Source organism: Carettochelys insculpta, chromosome 15 (genome assembly GCF_033958435.1).
Source record: "Carettochelys insculpta isolate YL-2023 chromosome 15, ASM3395843v1, whole genome shotgun sequence".
Classification (NCBI taxonomy): Eukaryota; Metazoa; Chordata; order Testudines; family Carettochelyidae; genus Carettochelys; species Carettochelys insculpta.
In genome coordinates this window covers 12842684-12860978 of record NC_134151.1, presented here as the reverse complement: position 1 = coordinate 12860978, position 18295 = coordinate 12842684, and the positions used below count along the sequence as shown (strand labels likewise).

Here is an 18295-nt window from a genome sequence, read left to right as displayed (position 1 = left end):
AAGGCTTTATTTCACATTTTGTGTTGAGAAAAAATTCTCCAACACTGTATTGAGTAGTTAATAGGAGAACATGGCTAGCTTTTAGTTCTGATGGCATGCTAAACTGGACAGGTGCAGGCAGTCATATCTGATGGCTGCATTGTATGAATAAGGTGAATGATTGAAGAATACTCAATACTGTAAAATGAGTAGCTTCCTGTGTGTGTGTTCCCTATCAAGGATTTCTTTTTTTTTTCTCTCCAGGACCAACAAATTCTTTGAAGTATGTTCCCTTAGTGACGGGTTTGGCTTCTGCCCGAAACCTGGAGCATTTAGAACTAGTTCGAGTTCCTTTTCTTGGAGGGCTTATCCAGCATGTAGTAGAAGATAGCTGGAGATCAGGTATTCAACTTTCTGTTGTCCTGAAACATCTGACAAAATTACCTGGGACACATAGGCTGTGTCTACAGCAGAACAGTCTGTCAACAGAAGTTGCTGTAGGAAGATACCTTCCGACAAACCTGTTGATGGGTCGTGGTCAGGCTGCCAAACAGATTGAAAGAGCGAGCCACTCTGTCAATACAGAGCAGCCAGACTGCCTGGCCACTCTCTTAACAAAATGGTCAACCTAAGTACAGCATACAGGGCTGCCCAGTGTCCCGGAAGCCTTTTTTTTGTCAACAGAGGGCCCCCTGAAACATCCAGACCAACTTTCTGTCAACAGAGACGTTCTTCCTCATGGGGCAGCAGAATAAGACTGTTAACAAAAGTGCTGCATTCTGTCGATTTACTGTCGACGGAACGCTTTTGGAATCTGGACATTCCTTGGGTTTTGTCGACATCAGGCCACTTTTGTTGACAAAATCCTCTAGCATAGACATATCCGTAATAGGCCATGTTCACTTTTATTCAACATTTTGTTCTTTTAGTTGTATGATTTTGGCCATGTTCAAAGAGTGTTAATAATGGACTTTTGTTGTATTTTGGGATTGTTTTAATTTTATATGTATGCCTAAAAGATACATTTTTGTACCTTACTGAAGAGAAAATTTGACGTGAAATTGAACATGTATAATTCTCTAACAATGGAAACTGTTAAAGACTTGCTATCTTTTGACTTTCCAACCAAATGTCAATCTTTATTATCATTTCATTTTCTAAATGATAGAACTGGCAGAAATAATTTGGAGGAGGATCAGTTTTTAAAAACATCTACTTGAGAAACCTCTCTTTTAGTAGTTTGGGCTACCTCCTACTATTCAGTGCCAACATATGGAAGCTTCCTTTGATTTGCTTAAAAATGGCATGTATTCTTGCTATTATTTGTATAGTGCATTGGCAAAATAACATTAGGAAAGTGAGCAATTTTTAATGACACAACCATTGACTAAAGTGAAATTTTGCTTTTCATTCTCCTGAACAGGTGGTTTTAGGAATTTGCACACTATAGTTTTGGGCGCTTGCAAGAATGCTCTTGAAGTAGATCTCGGCTACCTCATCATAACTGCTGCACGAAGGTACTGGCTTTCTCCCTTGTCCTTGTTCCTTTCATTTTTATGCTCTTCAAATCACAGTTGTTTTAGTAACTTATACATTTCCCAATGTTTGAAGAGCAAGTTTTATACTTATAATAGAAAAGCCATGTGAACTTTCACATATTCTAACTGCAGTGTCAAATTACTTAGAGGAAGGGATTGGGAATTAGTCTCCTGGTTTCTGTTGTAAGATCTGTCACTGATTTGTTCTGACCCAAGTCACTACTCTTTGTCATATTTTAAATGAACATAATAGTATTTTTCTCAGTTAGGTTTAATTAGAATTTATAAATTGCTTGGAATTCCTTACTACTTTTAACTGCAAAAATACTGTCCTAAGCAAAGAGTCTGGAATCTGCTGGAGTTCACCATTGTCAAATGTTTTCACTGTACTGCCTAGAGTGGAACAGAGGCCTTCATTCGGATGCATTCTGTACTAAACAGTGCTTTGTTGCATCTCACCTTGAGTGTAAAATGTACTTCCTTGTTTTTAGGTTGCATGAAGTGAGAATTCAACCTTCCCTGACCAAAGATGGTGTCTTTTCTGCACTGAAGATGGCAGAACTGGAGTTCCCACAGTTTGAAACCCTTCATCTGGGATATGTTGATGAGTTTTTGCTACAATGTATGAACAGTCTTTATAAAAATTCTTAAATTACATTGGGGAGGATTATAGTAGCACAAACTAATAGGTTTAGAGTATTATTGTAAGATGTACTTTTGAAACAATGTAAATAATTATTGATCTTAAATCTGGTGTCATATAGTCAAACAGGTTTTTTCTGTAACTCCTGGAATTTCCATTGTAACTGGGTCAGAGACTCTGTTTTGTCTAATGAAAATAATACTCTGATCTTCATGCTAAATGGTTTTACAGTGTGGAATTTGGGAAACACTTGCCAAAAGCATTGCAATTTCCAAAGGGGCAGATAGCTGAAATCTTCTGTGGTCTTCCTATAGGCAAAATGACTAATGGAGACTTGGTAAAATATGGCTTGGCTGATGTGGTTGAAAATCCAGGGATTATCACAGACATTGGAATGAAGGCAGTAAATGAAGTTTTCTCTTGCATCAAGTATCTGGTCATTTACAACTGCCCACATTTGCACAACCCAAACAACTGGATAACAGGTATTAAATGCTTTTTGAATGAGGGAAGATATGATATGAATGCCTCCCATCAGGATGAAGATTTAAGCTGAAACTCCTTTCAGTAAATCAATACGTAATCCTACGTAATAAAGGAAATTTCTGAGACCAAAAAATGGTCAGATATTTAAAAAAAGGTTTAGTAGTTGAGTGTGGGACTTATGTGTGTAAACAATATAGACACAAGTAGAATATTGTTAATTTGCACTGCAGATTAGGAGAGCAGTTAGGAGTTATTGATATTTGCAAATTAGTCTGAGAAATTCAAAGCAATAGTGCATCATATAAAATGCATATAAATATAAATGTAAAATATCTTATTTAATGAGGATAGTCTAATTTAAAATTGTTCACAGAACTTCATTGTGCTTGAACTCTGACCGTGCAGACCCCAAGTCTGGTGGTTAAGAGTATATTTTCATGTCTCTGTCTGATTCGACCCTGGTCCTTTTTCCTGGGATTTGATGAGGGTGCAAATTAGTGCTAATTATCATGGTGCCTCCTATGATGTGAATACTCATCTATTATGAGCCAGACTGAGACTACAAATTCTGTTCATATAGGTCTTAAACAGTCATCACGTAGGTGTGGGTTGAATGCAGACTGGTTACACAATGTTGAAACAAATGCAGCCGTGACCAGAACTATCTCTTTTCCCAGTCATCATTACTTTAAAACACTGGTTAGGCAAAGAAAATCCCAGACAATGGGATAATTTCCATAATTCTGCTACATAGTCTGTCTCATGTTTAGCAAAAAATGGAGATGCAGACATCTGGAACCCCCTTGATGCTGTTAAACTTCAACTGTAAGAGTGGTGGTAATGGAGGTTTGAGTTTTAAATCTGGGAAAGTACTTATGGGAGATGAGAGACTTGAAATCCTTCAAGATACGCGTCTCTCTCTTTCCACAGACCATTCAAGATGGACGCGGCTAGTTGACCTCACCCTGGTGAGATGCCATGCAGTAAAGCTAGATTCTTTCAGTCAGTTCATTGAATTACTGCCAAGTTTGGAGTTCATCTCTCTGGACCAGATGTTCCGAGAACCTCCTAAGGTGAGTTTTTCTGTGTATGTGTAGTTTGAAATCTGGGGCTTTTTATTGTTTCTAGGATATCTGACATATACCAGAGTTCTGTTAAGATGAGTGGTTTTTTAGTTACTAATTAAATAGCTGAGTGACTGACATAGGAATGCAAAGATTGGCATGAAAGATATTTCTCTAGAAGATATGCTGTGAAGTTCTATGGCATATAATATGCAGGAGGTCAAACTAAGGTATCATATTTTTCCCTCTGGCCTTATCTTTGAATTTGTGATATGGCCATGAAGAACAGTTGTATCCATTTGCAGACAACAGCAGTGATGGAATGTGGCATTAGTGACTGAATATTTTGTTGTCCTCAGAAAATAAAGTTTAGATGTACTGTTTGTGTTTTAACTAAGGTTTTCATTGCTGTTTTGGTCTTGCTGCTACTTTGCCCAAGACTTGTTTCCTTTTGTGAGAACTGCATATTGTACCAAGTAGTCTTATTACTTTGCAGCATGGTAAAATTGTGGTACTGTCCCTCATATATATGAATACTCCTATAGAATATTGATTCTCTGATTTTTATCTGATTCTGATGAAGCGGGTCTTTGCCAACGAAAGCTTATGCTCCAAAATATCTGTTAGTCTATAAGGTGCCACAGGACTTCTTGTTGTTTTCTCTGATTTTTGTTTCCCCTCCTCGTTTTCCCTCCTCATTCCCCCTCATTGTTAAATGTCCTATAATATTTTCACAACTGTGACAATATACTAAGTACTTTTTAATGAGCTCATTCCAGAAGCCTTTCACTCATGATTTTGTCTTTCACTAGAAAATCAAAAAATAGTGTTATTTTGATATCTGTCTTCTCTCTGGCACCTATCTCACACCAGAAAGAAATAAACTCTTCTACTAGATTTTCTTTCATTTGATCCCATGACCTTCTCACCACAAGGTTGTACTATTGGATTTTGCATTTTTCATTTTTAATACCAATTTAAAAGCGTAACAGAGAGGTAGCAGCGTTAGTCTGTATTCTAACAAAACAAAAAAGCAGTCATTTAGCACTTTAATGACTAACACAATAATTTATTAGGTGATGAGATTTTGTGGGGCAGATAGTGCTCTCAGCACTGTCTCCAGATCTGAAGAAGTGAGTCTGCCCCATGAAAGCTCTTCACCTAATAAATTATTGTGTTAGTCTTTAAAGTGCTGCAGGACTGATTTTTACTTTAGAAGAGGAAATGGAAAAGTGTACCTTTGTCAATTAAATATGCAGTCTGTGCAGTGTAAGTACTGGAAATTTTGTGAGTGGATCCTTCCCCATGTCTGCACATATATTGCCAATCACAAATATGGCAATATCCATACACTGTTTTTTATCAATGTTGTTATATGTTGTGGAGATTTGAATAGTAATTTTTAAAATTTTGGGTTTTCATTTGTTTCAGGGCTGTGCTCGTGTGGGCCTGAGCGCTGGCACGGGCATTGGTGTTTCATCTGCCTTAGTCAGCAATCAGAACTCAAACAACGACAACGACAATAACAACAACCACCAGAACAACAATAACGCCAACATCCACCACAACAACCACCAACACCAGAATGAGGAGAATGAGCTGCGGCAAGATGGTCAGGTGGAAGAACAGCAGATTGCAGCTGAGGGTAACCACTGATCTTTTGTGAGCCTCTGAAAGAAATGATTTTTCTTTTTTTATATTACCATTTGTAGAGGACTGTAGGCAAAAACTCAATGTGTATTGAAAGGCACTCTTTAACTCCATAGTTTAAGGGCTGTTCTATTTACTTCCTCTATTTAGTATCTGTCCGTAAGGCCAAACTGGATCTGCTAATTAAATCTAGCAGTTGATCTATGCTTGCATACCAAGAGGTCATTTTAGGATCAACAATAACACAGGTGCTAGCTCAGCAGTTTAAACACTGCACTGTGTACTGCTCTACAGAGAATATGAATTTGTGTTTAGAGCTCACTAGATCAGGGTTTGGGTTGCATCATAGTAACATCTCGTCCTGTTTAGCCAGAAATGCTACAGATGGTCTGGGGAAAATAGCTTAAAGTCCTCAACCAAATGAAGTAATAATTGTAATGCAAGGAAGCTTTTCATGAAAAAAAATGTAAAACTTTGAAGTAGCCATCTATCTCAGTAAAATCAAGAGTCTGAAACCGGGGCGTGAGCACCTTAGAAGTTTCAGAAACAAAAATCTCTGAGAGGCTTTAGCATGACTTAGCGATGAGACAAGGTAGCTATTGGTAGTGAAATTAGTGCTACAGTGCCTTTCTGGGACTTCAGTCTGAGCATCACTTGAAATCTTTCTACAGATACTGGTCTCTCTGCTTTTTCTTCTTTCTCTTGACCATCAATTTTTATTCTCCCACTATTTGCAGCACTGAATGATATGGAGGAAGTGGCACAGGATGACGGAATGGCTGCAATGGAGGGACAGAATGAGGCCACTGCTCATAATCAGGCAGTTATTCCTATGGATGTTGATGAGGAGCAAGCAGGTAATTTTGATCCTGGAAAATAATCACTACTTCAAGATCCTTCCAGCTGCAAGATTCATTAGTTCAGGATGACTATTCTGACATGACTTTCTTCAGCTAGGACATGGGAAATATTTGATTTAAAGTCTGCTCTGTAGTCCCCCTCTTTTCTGCTGTTCATTTAGTGACAGATTAGGTTTCTAAGTTCTCGTTTTTCATCCAGTAGTGTAATGAGAGTGTCAGAAGACATGAATATTTTTAGGTTCCTTTGCCTTGTTCCAGTCATAGCATTTATGATCTCTCTTCTTCCACTTCAGTTTATGGACTCCTCTCTTTGGTTGTATTATGGCCAATGCATCTCGTATAAGCACTGATTTAAGTTGTATTAATGAGTCGCGTCAGATTGTTTCAATTAAGATGCCAGCCATTTGCTTTACAGCACGTTGCATTGTAGATGTGTCAGCAGCAGGTAACTGAAAGTAGGGTGTCTGTTCACTGGAGTGTTGTTTTCCAAAAAGTTCCTGGGAATTTACTGTCATGCTGATGTTCATTTCTTGAACTGTTTACAGGTGCCATATATTGTGCCAGTTTTGTCCAGTTAGAAGCATTCTGGCCTAACAGCCAGAAGCATGAAAAGTTGTGCCTCACACAAGAACGTAGGTTCAACCTGACACTCTGGGATATTGCTAAATTGAAGGTGCTGGGGTCTTTTGTTTCCCAATCTGAGGATTGCCTGGGTGGAAGTTTGATACCTCTGAATGCTTTTTCAAGCAGATTTGAGGGTAATCCTTATGTCATGGCTAATGTTTGCCCTCTCCGTAACAGATTCTAATGACTAAACACAAAACTGCCTTCCAAGTTAACGCCTTAGCTACTGAATTGTCAGTTTTGCAGTGACCTTGAATATGACAAGTGCTGTAGAAAACCAGTATTCTATTGCGTCAACCTTTTTTCTAATAGATTAGAACATCTTTGATTGTCCTAACTGTTTTTAATGCTGCATCTTTAAATTACTTATGCAGCATTGAGTTTTTATGTAGGAGCCACAGAACAGAGTGCAGAGTTCAGCTAGGATGTACTAAATCCATCTCTTTCTGTAGTATATACAGATTGTTGGAGAACTTCCCTGCACAGGTGTTATTGCTTTGTAATACCCTATAATCATTGCTTCCCTTGTGTAAATGAACTTTCAGCATTCTTCTCCTGTTTTAGGACCCAGTGGCCTTCAGCCTATTGTGAAAGCTGCACCTATTACTGTCCATGACTCGGACAGTGAGGATGAAGAAGAGAACATGGGATCCTCAAGAGCCTGCATTACTAACAGCATTGCACAGAATTACTCAGATGGAGATGAGGTAGTCAGAGATCCAGAGGAAACCCAAGAGTTGTCAGGTGTGAAAGATTTTTGATGAGTTCTCTTATTAGTAAGGGTTAGATTACAGGGGGGCAAAGTCTGCTAATTTGGAGACTGAAATTTTTAAAGAGCCCATTTTGCTTCTTTTCCACGCCTCAGATAACAAGTCGTCTTACAGACCCATTACGGTCCATAATGAAGCAGTAGAATACATTCCCATAATGCTGCATTCGCATGTGCAAAACTGGGGACTACAGCATAATTGCCAGAAGCGTAGCTGGAGGTTTTTGTAGGTATTGGGAAGTGAAAATTAATTTGATGGCTTTACACTAGCAGTTGATGTGTTTCTATATCTCAAAACTGTTAGTGATTTAGTGTTTTTTGACAGGACTAGTAGTTTCAACTTAAAGGAAGTCCCAGGCATGGTACAGTGTACATTTGAAGTTGGAAACCCCAAGTGAACATAGCAGGAGGTAGCTATAAGTCAAGATTAAGATATATTTGAAGAGATGTTCACAGAAACTTTCTTAGTGATACCAGTGCCATTGGGAGTGATCTGGTTTTAGTATACTAGGTAAGGGACTGGGAGATGGACATATCTGAATTTTAATGCTGATTTTGACATGGACTCACTATGTCTAGCCATCTGTAAAACTGGGGGTAAAACTTATTTAACATAGATGTATAAATTGATTGCACAGTACTCTGCAAATCTGAAGTACTGTCAGTTCTAAATTGTCATTTAATCCCTTATTTTCAAGAGAACTAAGAATTGTTACAAATATTTTCCCATCTCATGTTCTTGCACATTGGCCATTTTAACTAGTGAGCTGTTTCCATAAAGTAGTAGGCACAGCCAGCAGATGTAAACTCCTGGTATACCTGGTTAGATGAGAAGCTCCAGGACTTTAGAGAGATCCAGCTGTTGGTGGGATAAGTGTTAACTTTTTACAACTTCAGACTAGATCTCAGTTTATACATTTGGTTCCTTTCTGCCACCCTCCCCCCCATCCCTCAGCCACTGCTGCTGAGCTCCTGGCTGGCTCCCTTTTTAGGTGGAGTTCTATAGAGTTAGCATGCTCTTTTGTTCTTTCATGCTAATATTACTTTATCAGCAGTGAGTGGTAAAGGCAAGACTCCACTGCGGAAGAGATGTAATGCCAACCAAGTGGGTCAAGCGAAGCAGTTCCATGCTGAGGAGAGCAGCTGTGAGAAAGGTTGTCAAGTGACCAGTGAGCAGATTAAAGCAGATATGAAAGCAGCCAATGACATGCCAGAAAGAAACAAAAGCAAAGAGTCTTACCCCAACTGTGCAAATACAACTGGATCGACTGGGACCTCCAACTCCTGCAGTGCTGTTTCTTCAAGCCCTGACTGTGCAAGGACAGCTGATAGCCACTGCGCTGGCACCAGTCCACCAATTGCAGATGAATCCCGGCAGTGTGTCTGCTCCCCTGGTAAGGGTGAAGGGTCCAATGAGAGAGACAATGAGGAGGGTTCCATTTGCTCCAGGTGCTCTTGCTATAGGCAGCAGGAGCCACAAAAGAGGACTAGTGGGTGCTCTGATTTGGAAAGCCCATCCGCTAGTGGTGTCTGCAGTAGGAATGGACCAAATAGCACTGGGTCTGATTTCTCGCTTAGGACACTGCCAAACTCTAGGTGTTCAGGAGAGGAAAATGCTGAGAGGACTAATGGGAGTGTCTCTGGCACTACCGGTGAGGAGGAGCATGCTGGCTCACAGCCAGGAAGCTATGAAGTGGAGTATAATGAAGATTATCCTCGCCGTCCTCTAACAAGAGCCAGAAGCAAACTGTCCCATGTACCTCTGGTGTCTGAATCAGGTATGACCCAACGCTTTGTATTTTACCGCATCATTAGTGTTTCATTCTAAAGCCAAAGCTATCAGATTGAAGTACCATCCGTATTTTAACTCAGTAACTTTTCACATTTGTAAATAAAGTTTTATTGATTGATAAAAGGCCCAGAGAGTAGAAATTATTTATGTATCAGGTGCTTATGTTTATATGCATCTCTCTGTAAATGTGATCATGATTTCCATCTTCTCTCATATTATCATGTGTGTCCTCCATATATGGTAAGGTTGGGCCAATGACTGATTTTTCTATTTTGAAAACGCAACTTTTTTTTTTTTTGACAACTCATCTTGGTGTTTCTGCCTTTATAAACTATTAATCACTGAAATATAAGAATAGCTCCTCCGTTCAAGAATTACTTCTGTGAGGAAGGAAATAGAGTTGCTCTCCTCTTTTCCAAAGGAGAAACGTTGATGCAATAATTGTGATAATTTCGATCAGACAGTATGGCAAAATGTAATTATTACCCAACCTTAATGGTATGCAAACACACATCTACATAATGGACCCCACTTTGAATTGCTGAGGCACAAATAAGAGACTTGAAAAATGCATTTCTCCTTAAACAGTTTTCACACTGTCCAGAATATGAACCCATTTTGGAGGGTTGGAACAAAGACTGAAGTGTGGGAGGAAGGGAGGGAGGGAGGGAACCTGCTAGCATCTGCTAGCTCTTCTCTGTGTGTTTGGTAAGCGTTCCCTGTCCAAGCTGCTGTAAATTTCACTAATTAGTTTAGACTAGGACTTCTTGAAAATATTTTCCACCTAAAATTCCTTTGTGGAGCATCTAACAAAATGGGACAGAAAATACAGGAGTTGATTACAGAAGCATAGGCAGTGCAGATGGAAGAAATTATGCAGTCTTCAAATCCCTATCTCTGCCAATTCAGGATTGATTTCTACAGTATGCTTTTGAGTGTTTGTTCAGTCAAGTGCAATATCTCATGTGCTGATGAAGCTAAACTCATCTTTTTAGGAGACTCTTCCATAGCCAAATAAATCTCAGATTTAAAATATTATTCTCGTCTTAATCTTGAATGTTTTATTTGCTAACTTGCTCCCTTATTAATAGTAATGGATGAGTCTATCAAAGGAATACAGCGCATTGTTTGTATTCCAGACATGTCTTTTTGAATTACCGTGCTGCTCTCCTGTCTTAGTTAATGAAAGGGTTTATTTTTTCTGCATGTCAAGTAAATTCACATTTTGTATTTCAGGGTATAAGCTGATTGCATGCAGAAGTCAGAAAATATTCCCTTCCCCTCACCCAGAAAACTCGTGTGTGTGCGTGTGCGCTCATCTACACCACTGTATAACGTGTGTGTGCTCTAAAGCATTAGAGCTGCAGTGTCCAAGATGTTCCCCATTCACCACATGTGGTGAATGGGGCAGTGGGATTGGTGAATGCAGAGCCAGCTGTGGGGCGGCAGGGTGGCGGCTCCAGTGGGTAATCCTGGGGGAGCCTGGCAGGGAGGCAAGGGGGCACGTGGCAATCCACTCAGTTTCTTTTGGACACCACTGCATTAGGGGTTGGCTGATGCTGGAGATAGACTTCTGATCTGGTGTGGCCCAGGCCCAGCTTCATGCTACATATACCTGGATATATAGGAGAGTGGGGCTCCATCTGCCTAGCCATTATAGTGCCATTGCCCTAAGCTGGAACATAATATTCATTTACATGCAGTGCAAAACTTGAAACTAGTTTGTTACAAAATTAAAGACATTTTCCTGTAGTTGGTATGAATAAACGCAGTGTGTTTCAGTGTTCTTTATTTTTTGCCTGTGAGTTCCAGAACAAAAGTGACATGGTTGGTTTTCGCTTCCATAAAAAACTTTTATTTATGATGGGGAAACTTCTGTAATTGTGTGTCTTCAGTAATTGTTTAACATTCACTCAGACATCAAAGGTTTAACTTTCTCTATTGCTTTATATCATAAAGATTGAAATAATGGAAAAATAGTTCATTGTTACAAAATGGTAATTCACAGGCAGTCCTCAGTATCAGGTTATCCTACTCTAGAGGACCCTGAATAGTAGCCAGCTAAAAAAAATGTGCTACTGTAAGTGTTAAATTAATCTCTTCACAGTGTCCTGAAGACTCTTTCTGCTTCCCTTCCCTTCACTGTTTTTCCTAAGTGGAGACAGACAGTGGAATATTATTAAAATAAAGAAAATGTAACTGATTTTGATCTATAATAAGAAAGTGTTGCTCAGATTCTCCCTTATCTGATTTCAAAAAATCATTTTAACTATTTTTCCACATTCTTTCATTTTTAGTCCTTATTGGCTCTGCTCTAGTAGGCAGGCAGTGAAGTAAAATTTCAACATCACTTTCTCATGAACATTTCTGACCATAGAAATTGCCAAAGTAGATCAGACCAGTGGTCCCTCTAGTCCAGTGGCCAAGACAAGACACTGCAGAGAAACAGTCTTGCCCCTCTGCTTCCATGTGTTAGTTCTTCACCTGATCTAATAGTTATAGATTGGGTTAAGCCCTGAAGCATAAGGTATAAAATCCATTCCAAAATATACTACCATGATCAGTTATAACCCTTACAACATTCTTGTCTTCCACATAAAATGTGTAGACTTGATTTTTAAAATAATGCCAAGTTCTTGGCTCCAATGAGTTCCTCGGTTTAATTGTGTGTTTTATGAAAATTGCTCTTCTCAGTTTGGAATTCACTACCCATTAATTTCATGAAGTATCCCCTTGTTGTATTTTGAGACAAGGAGATAAACCCCTGATCTACCTTCCCTAGACTGTTCATTATGTTACATACTTTTATCATGTTCCTTCTTCGTCTCCTTTTTTAAGTAAACAGTGCTGCTTGCCTTGTCATCTTTCTCAAAGCCCTTCCAATTATGTTATGTTCTTTTTGAGAGAACTCTTGAAAATGTCATTTTCCTGGCAATTTGCAAGTTAAACATGAGAGTATCTGGGAACAGACCCCCAAATATTTGGCTTCTTTGGCCTGACAGCATCCCTTTTTAAACTTCCCATCCATTTCAAAATATCAAAGGGAATTTTATCCTCAGTGAAATATAAATCTGTTTTACTTAACTGTGTCACAGGGGCATCGCCAAACAGAATTAATTCTTCTTTATAAGGTATTTAATCCTGAGATGAAAGATGCTATATAAGTGCCAAGTGATGGTGGGGTCATTTGTTATTACTGTTTCCTGTAAAATCTAGAATTTTAAATTGCAAAGAGGAAACTTGCCAAAGTGTGAGGTCAGTGTTTCCACTGAAATAGCTGTCATGCCTGTGACAGGGTGCAGTCATCTTGGGATGTGCCCCAGTGTGTTGATTATGCCAGTGACATCTACCTTCTTAGTCTCTGGGGGTTCCCACCTCCCTGTCCTGCTGGTCTCACCCAGCTAAGGCTCAGAGTTGGAGTTACTGTGCCCCTGCAGAACGATACAGATGCTGATTAAGCACAACCCTGGGTGGGTGCAGTTCTAGGGCACAGCACCTGGAAAATCAACCCCCAGAAGGGATCAAAACCCCAAATGAATCTCTCTCTCTGTGAAAAAAATTCACACAGAGAGGGCTCATGAGGTGAGTCCCCTCTATCAATGAAAGAGATCTATGCACAGTGGTAGCCCTTCCCAAGTACTAGCAGTTTACACTGGCCTTGATTATAAACAGACCGGGTTTTATGAAGCAAAACAGTAGGGTTTAAGTGGTGTTTTAAGAAAACAGGCAGATCAAAAGAGCATATGAGGCTAGTGGAAGTCCAATTAGGAAATACTTCTGTTTTTCTTTTGGGTGTACCTTAGTGCAGAGGAAAGACTATACTTTAATTTTCACTTTTTTTTCCCCCCTCAGAAGTGGCCAAGCCAAAGCCTCGACAAACAATGAAGCGGAAAAGGACAGCTGACAAGTCAACAAGCACTAGTGATCCTGTTATTGAGGATGACCATGTTCAGGTGAGGCCTCTTGCCCTATATTCTACATTTTTTCCAACCAACAGGCTTTATGAAATATGACTTACTGCAGGCCTCTCATTATAAAGTGAATTTTGTCCCTATCTCAAGTTACATCAGGACACACACATCAGTTAACTCAAGTGCAGTGGTGCTTGTAACTCGATTGGGTTGGTCTGAGAGCAAGTACAGTAAAGTCTCAGAGTACGTGAACTTGGAGGTACGCGACCCTGCTCTTACGTGTCTGACCCCAATTCCAACTGTAAACCGTGTATCGGGATTTCCAGTTCTGCTTGCGTCACTACCCCTGCCCTGGCTCAACCTCCCTCAGCTCCACATGGCCACAGAGCATCTCCCCGCGAGCTCCACTCACCACCCGCATGCAGCTCTGGCTCTCCCCGCATGCCCATGCCTGGCTTTGGCTTACCACCACTCTCTCATGGCTCCAGCTCACCCCCAGCCCGGTTTAAACTGCCCACAAGCGGCTCTGATTCAAGCTGCTGCCACACACCACCCCCCGCAGCTCCAGTGCAACCACCTTGGCTCACAAGCCACCCGCTCATCCCCCTGCCCCACATGGCTCCAGTGCAACCCCCCTGCCGGCTCTCAAGCCACCGGCATCCCTCCCCCTGCGGCTCTGGTGCAACCCCCCGGCTCACAAACCGCTCACTTGCCTCCCCCTCCTGCCCTGCATGGCTCTGCTGCAAACCCCCTTGGCTCACAAGCCGCCTGCCTCCCTCCCCACCCCCGCGGCTCCAGTGCAACCCCTTGGGTCCCAGGCCACCCACCCAGCCATCCATCCACCCCCACCACGCGCGGCTCCGGTTCTACCCCCCTGCCAGCTCACCACCCACGGCCTGATCTGGTTCTGGCTCAACTCCCTGCCCCCCTGCAGCCCAGCTCATCACCCGTGCTCAACTCCACCCCTCACCCCCTGCATCCCTAACCCACCCCAGGCTTAACCCTCCCCAGCTGTCACCCCCAGCCCAGGACTTACCTTTCTACTGCTTCCCTGGCTGCAGAACATGTGTTCTGCCCGTGAAAAAGCTGGACCCCCACCTAAGCAAAATCCAGGTATATGCGAGGGTGCGTGGAACGGAACCCTTGCGTACTCTGAGACCTTACTGTATACAATAAAGCTCAAATTAACGCAACTCAACAGCAGCCCATATAATCGCTTTGTAGATGGACATAGGCTAGAGTGCTTCTAGCTGTCTGGCATCTTCCACGAGTCCTCCCATATGCCCAGAAGGAATGGTCCAGTTCTCCCACAGTTCAATAGGAGAGCATTCATAGAACAGCTCAGCTTACTCTAGTGCTAAGAACCATGGGTAGAAATGCCCACAAGTGGGTACAGTGCCAGATGGGACACAGTAACTTGATTGTTATTTTGGAACGTGACTGCTCTTACTCAGCTGAGGCTAACTTGTAGAGTAAACTAAATATAGGTAATTTGGAGTTAACTTTGCCATAAGATGGGCTTGTCTACACTTGCCCTCAACTTTGAAGGGGACATGTTAACCAGGGTGATGGGAGATTGCTAATGAAGTGCTGCAGTGAGTATGCAGCACTTCATTAGGCTAATTCTCCCCCGCGGCAACTTCGAAGTGTCAGACTTTGAAGTGCCGGCATGCGAGTAGCCGTGGGCACTTCGATGTGCCCATGCTACTTCAAAGTGCCTTTACTCCTCAAAATTATGAAGTGTCTGTGGCTACGCCCATGCCGGCACTTTGAAGTTTTGACACTTTGAAGTTGCTGCAGGGCAGAATTAGCTTAATGAAGTGCTGCATATTCACCACAGCATTTCATTAGTAATCTACCATTGCCCTGATTAACATGCCTCCTTCAAAGATGGAGACGAGTAGACCCGGCCGATGTTGTTTAAGGATAGCATTACACTACATGTAGTGTACTCCCATCTTAGCATGGGTATAAACAGCAGGTGAAGTACAGCTTTGGCAAGTGAAGTCATGCCTGAGGAGCATGGGTACATACCTAAGTATGTGCGCTACATGGCCCTTTACTTGTCCAAGCCATGCCGTCCCATCCATACAGCTGTTTTTAGTTAGGGTAGTGTTCCACTGCCTCTCCTTAGCAGCTGGAGTTTTCCCCTGCTGCAGAATAAGACTGCAGCAATGGGGAAGACCTTGAGCAGCCCTCCTCTGGAGCCCTCCTCTGCTCAAGGGGAGACTTAGGCAATCAGGAAACTCTCCACTAGCTCCCTGCTGCCAGAGCCTAACATCAGGTGTGCAGAACTGCATGAGACTCAGAAGCAAAATTCTCTTCTGCGAATCTGAAGTTTTCCCTCTTACAGGCACCTTGATGAATGGTAGTTTGTAGAGGTATGTCGCACTCTGTGCTATACCTTTCTGTGTCTAAACAGAAGTCTGAGGGTCCAGAACCATCAGTTCCAAGTCTGCCTTGTATTTAGAATATGGCTCTACAGCATAAATGGATTTTTAGAGTGAATTCTGTCTCTCAATGAGGTTTTGCATAGCAGGGAACTTGAGGTATTTTCTATCACGTCACTGCTTATTGAAGTTGTGGATGGACACTGTGGCTCTGAAAAAAGAACACTTATTTTTAACTCACTTTGTAACTGTGCTGATCAGCAACACAAGCCCAGCTTTTCTTTTGCCAACCTGTCCCGGGCAAAGGCCTTTATCACATTGGAGAGTATCCCAGAATGAGTTTTCTCCCAGGCTATTTGCAATGGATTTGCTTTCCCATTTTTTGGCAGGATTTTTTGTTTCTATTCAGACTGGATCCTTTTAATCAATTTTGCATTAATCTTATCCTGTGGATTATTTTTTAACTCTTCACCAGGTGCTGACTTTGAAATCAAAAAATCTTGTTGGAATCACATTGACCAACTGTGGAATAACAGACCTGATCTTGAAAGACTGCCCCAAAATGATGTTCATCCACGGTATGTTGTTAGTGCAGTTGGGACTCATAGCCCAGCCAGTTCTTCCAGTCTGGGTTTCCCCAAGAGCTTGTCATCTTTTCCATCCACTCTGATAACAGTGGAGTCGTTTTAAAGTGTTCTCTTAGGAGCTACCCACCAGCCTTTTGCTTACTTTGTATTCATCACCAATTACACTACATGGCAATTTTACTCAGAACATTGACTGGTGTAGGAGGCATAGTGAAACATGTCATGGCTTCTCGGTTTCTGAATTCCTAATTCCTCTAGCTGTAACAGATTGACTGAAGGTTAACACTTCAAACAGTTACATAACAATCATAAGGAGAGACCTGACCAGTAGACACATCTTTCTCAGAGTTAATAGGATAACTGAAAGTTAAATGAATACATGTACAGCATTTTGTTTTCCCTTTCCCTTGTTCCTGGGTAGCTCTCCTTACAATTGTGTATCTGACACCATGGTGCTTCCTTCTTGAAGGGCTGACAGATGATAAAGATCTGTATTGACTAGTGGCACTTAAAAGTAAACTGTCTGCTGCATTCCAGTCTTCTCTGATTAGTTCTCTCTAAACCATAAGGTCAGTTATGCTGTTTCCTCCCACATCTGAAGTTAGTAACACTGTTGTCACATCCTTAATTGGTATCTCTCTCACCAGTCTTCATGAAGTTGTATCAGACTGGAAAGTGTTTGATTACACAGGTTAGATTTATCCCAGAAGGCCAACCAAACACGTTTTTATTTTAGCTAATAATAATCAGCTAACTACTACTGTTCTGGCCATGACAGAACTGGGGAAGAGAACTATTATACCACTATATTGTGCTGTGCTATCCTCCATTGTACAGGTGGTGATATGAGGTCATGATTAGAAGTAAATTGTTTCAAAAATCAATTTTTTATTGAAAGTATTAGCTGTTCACACACAATTCAGTAACAGACCTTTACATATATATGACTCATTTGGCTTATATACTAACCAGTCTGCTTTTGGAGAGCCTCTTAGAAAAATTCAAATCAGGCCTTTCATGTAGTATTTTGTTTGCTGCTGCTTTTATAGTTTTTATTCATTTGTAATTTGTAGCTACGAGATGCCGTGTACTAAAGCATTTAAAAGTAGAGAATGCACCAATTGTCAATCGATTTGACTATGCCCAGTGCAAGAAATTAAACATGGATCAGGTACTAGATCAGATATTGAGGATGCCACCAGAGAGAAACCGGATCATTTACCTTCGTCCAATGCAGCAGGTACCCAATCAGCTTTCATTTAAGCAAGACAGATTTTGAAACTATGTTCTGATTCTTTCATCTATGCTTGCCTTATCTTTTCTGATTGCTGTAGGCTAAATAAATTTGAGCATTGCCAGGAAATACTTTCTCTGAAGACTATGCCACTGTCAGCTTCTTTCCTTTTTAATGCTTTCATTTTAGGATTTGAACATCACTGCTAATATTAAATAGTGAATTGGTTACTGTCAAATTCCGCCTCCAAGGCTAAGTTCATTGCATTAAAAAACCATAAGGCAATTAAGTTAGGTACTGAATTAATATTTTATTACATAATTAGAGGCTGCATAATATACTGAAAACCAATAACCGTTTCTATAGTTGCAAAGGTGTTTTAATTTGTGATGGGAAACATGCCACAGGTTGTGTGTGTCTGAAATGGTTTGGTGACTACTCTGTCTTCTCAAATTCAGTACCTCTAATTACCATTTATATACTGTTTCACATCATCAAAGCAGACTTTAACTAATCAATCTTCCAGTAGTGCAAAGTAGTTTAAATAGTAGTATTACCATGTGGGCAAACCAGACAGAGAGAAGTTAAGTGACTTGCCCAAGCTCATAGAGTGAACAGATAGCAAAGGTAAGACTAGAACTTACAACTAGTTCTTGGATTAGTTGAAGTGGCTTACTGAATGTCAAGTAATGTTCCCTTTTATCCATGGTGTAGGAATGGATTGGTACAGATGCCTATATTCTGAAGAACTAGACCACTCTTTGCAAT

The 18295-nt window shown here is 40.9% G+C and overlaps 1 protein-coding gene across 5 annotated transcripts in view; it reads left to right on the top strand.

Annotated features, from left to right (window-relative positions):
• FBXO38 (F-box protein 38) overlaps positions 1-18295 on the top strand; it is a 41732-nt gene that overhangs the window by 16041 nt on the left and 7396 nt on the right. For 4 of the 5 annotated variants that reach the window (XM_075009856.1, XM_075009853.1, XM_075009854.1 and 1 more), the window contains 12 exons: positions 244-381; positions 1403-1496; positions 2009-2139; positions 2475-2645; positions 3577-3719; positions 5142-5355; positions 6098-6217; positions 7409-7588; positions 8666-9391; positions 13258-13358; positions 16182-16284; positions 17367-17533. In XM_075009856.1, coding sequence (XP_074865957.1) covers positions 244-381; positions 1403-1496; positions 2009-2139; positions 2475-2645; positions 3577-3719; positions 5142-5355; positions 6098-6217; positions 7409-7588; positions 8666-9391; positions 13258-13358; positions 16182-16284; positions 17367-17533 — 2288 coding nt within the window. The remainder of the gene's footprint in view (positions 1-243; positions 382-1402; positions 1497-2008; positions 2140-2474; positions 2646-3576; positions 3720-5141; positions 5356-6097; positions 6218-7408; positions 7589-8665; positions 9392-13257; positions 13359-16181; positions 16285-17366; positions 17534-18295) is intronic. The other variant, XM_075009857.1, reaches the window with a different exon arrangement.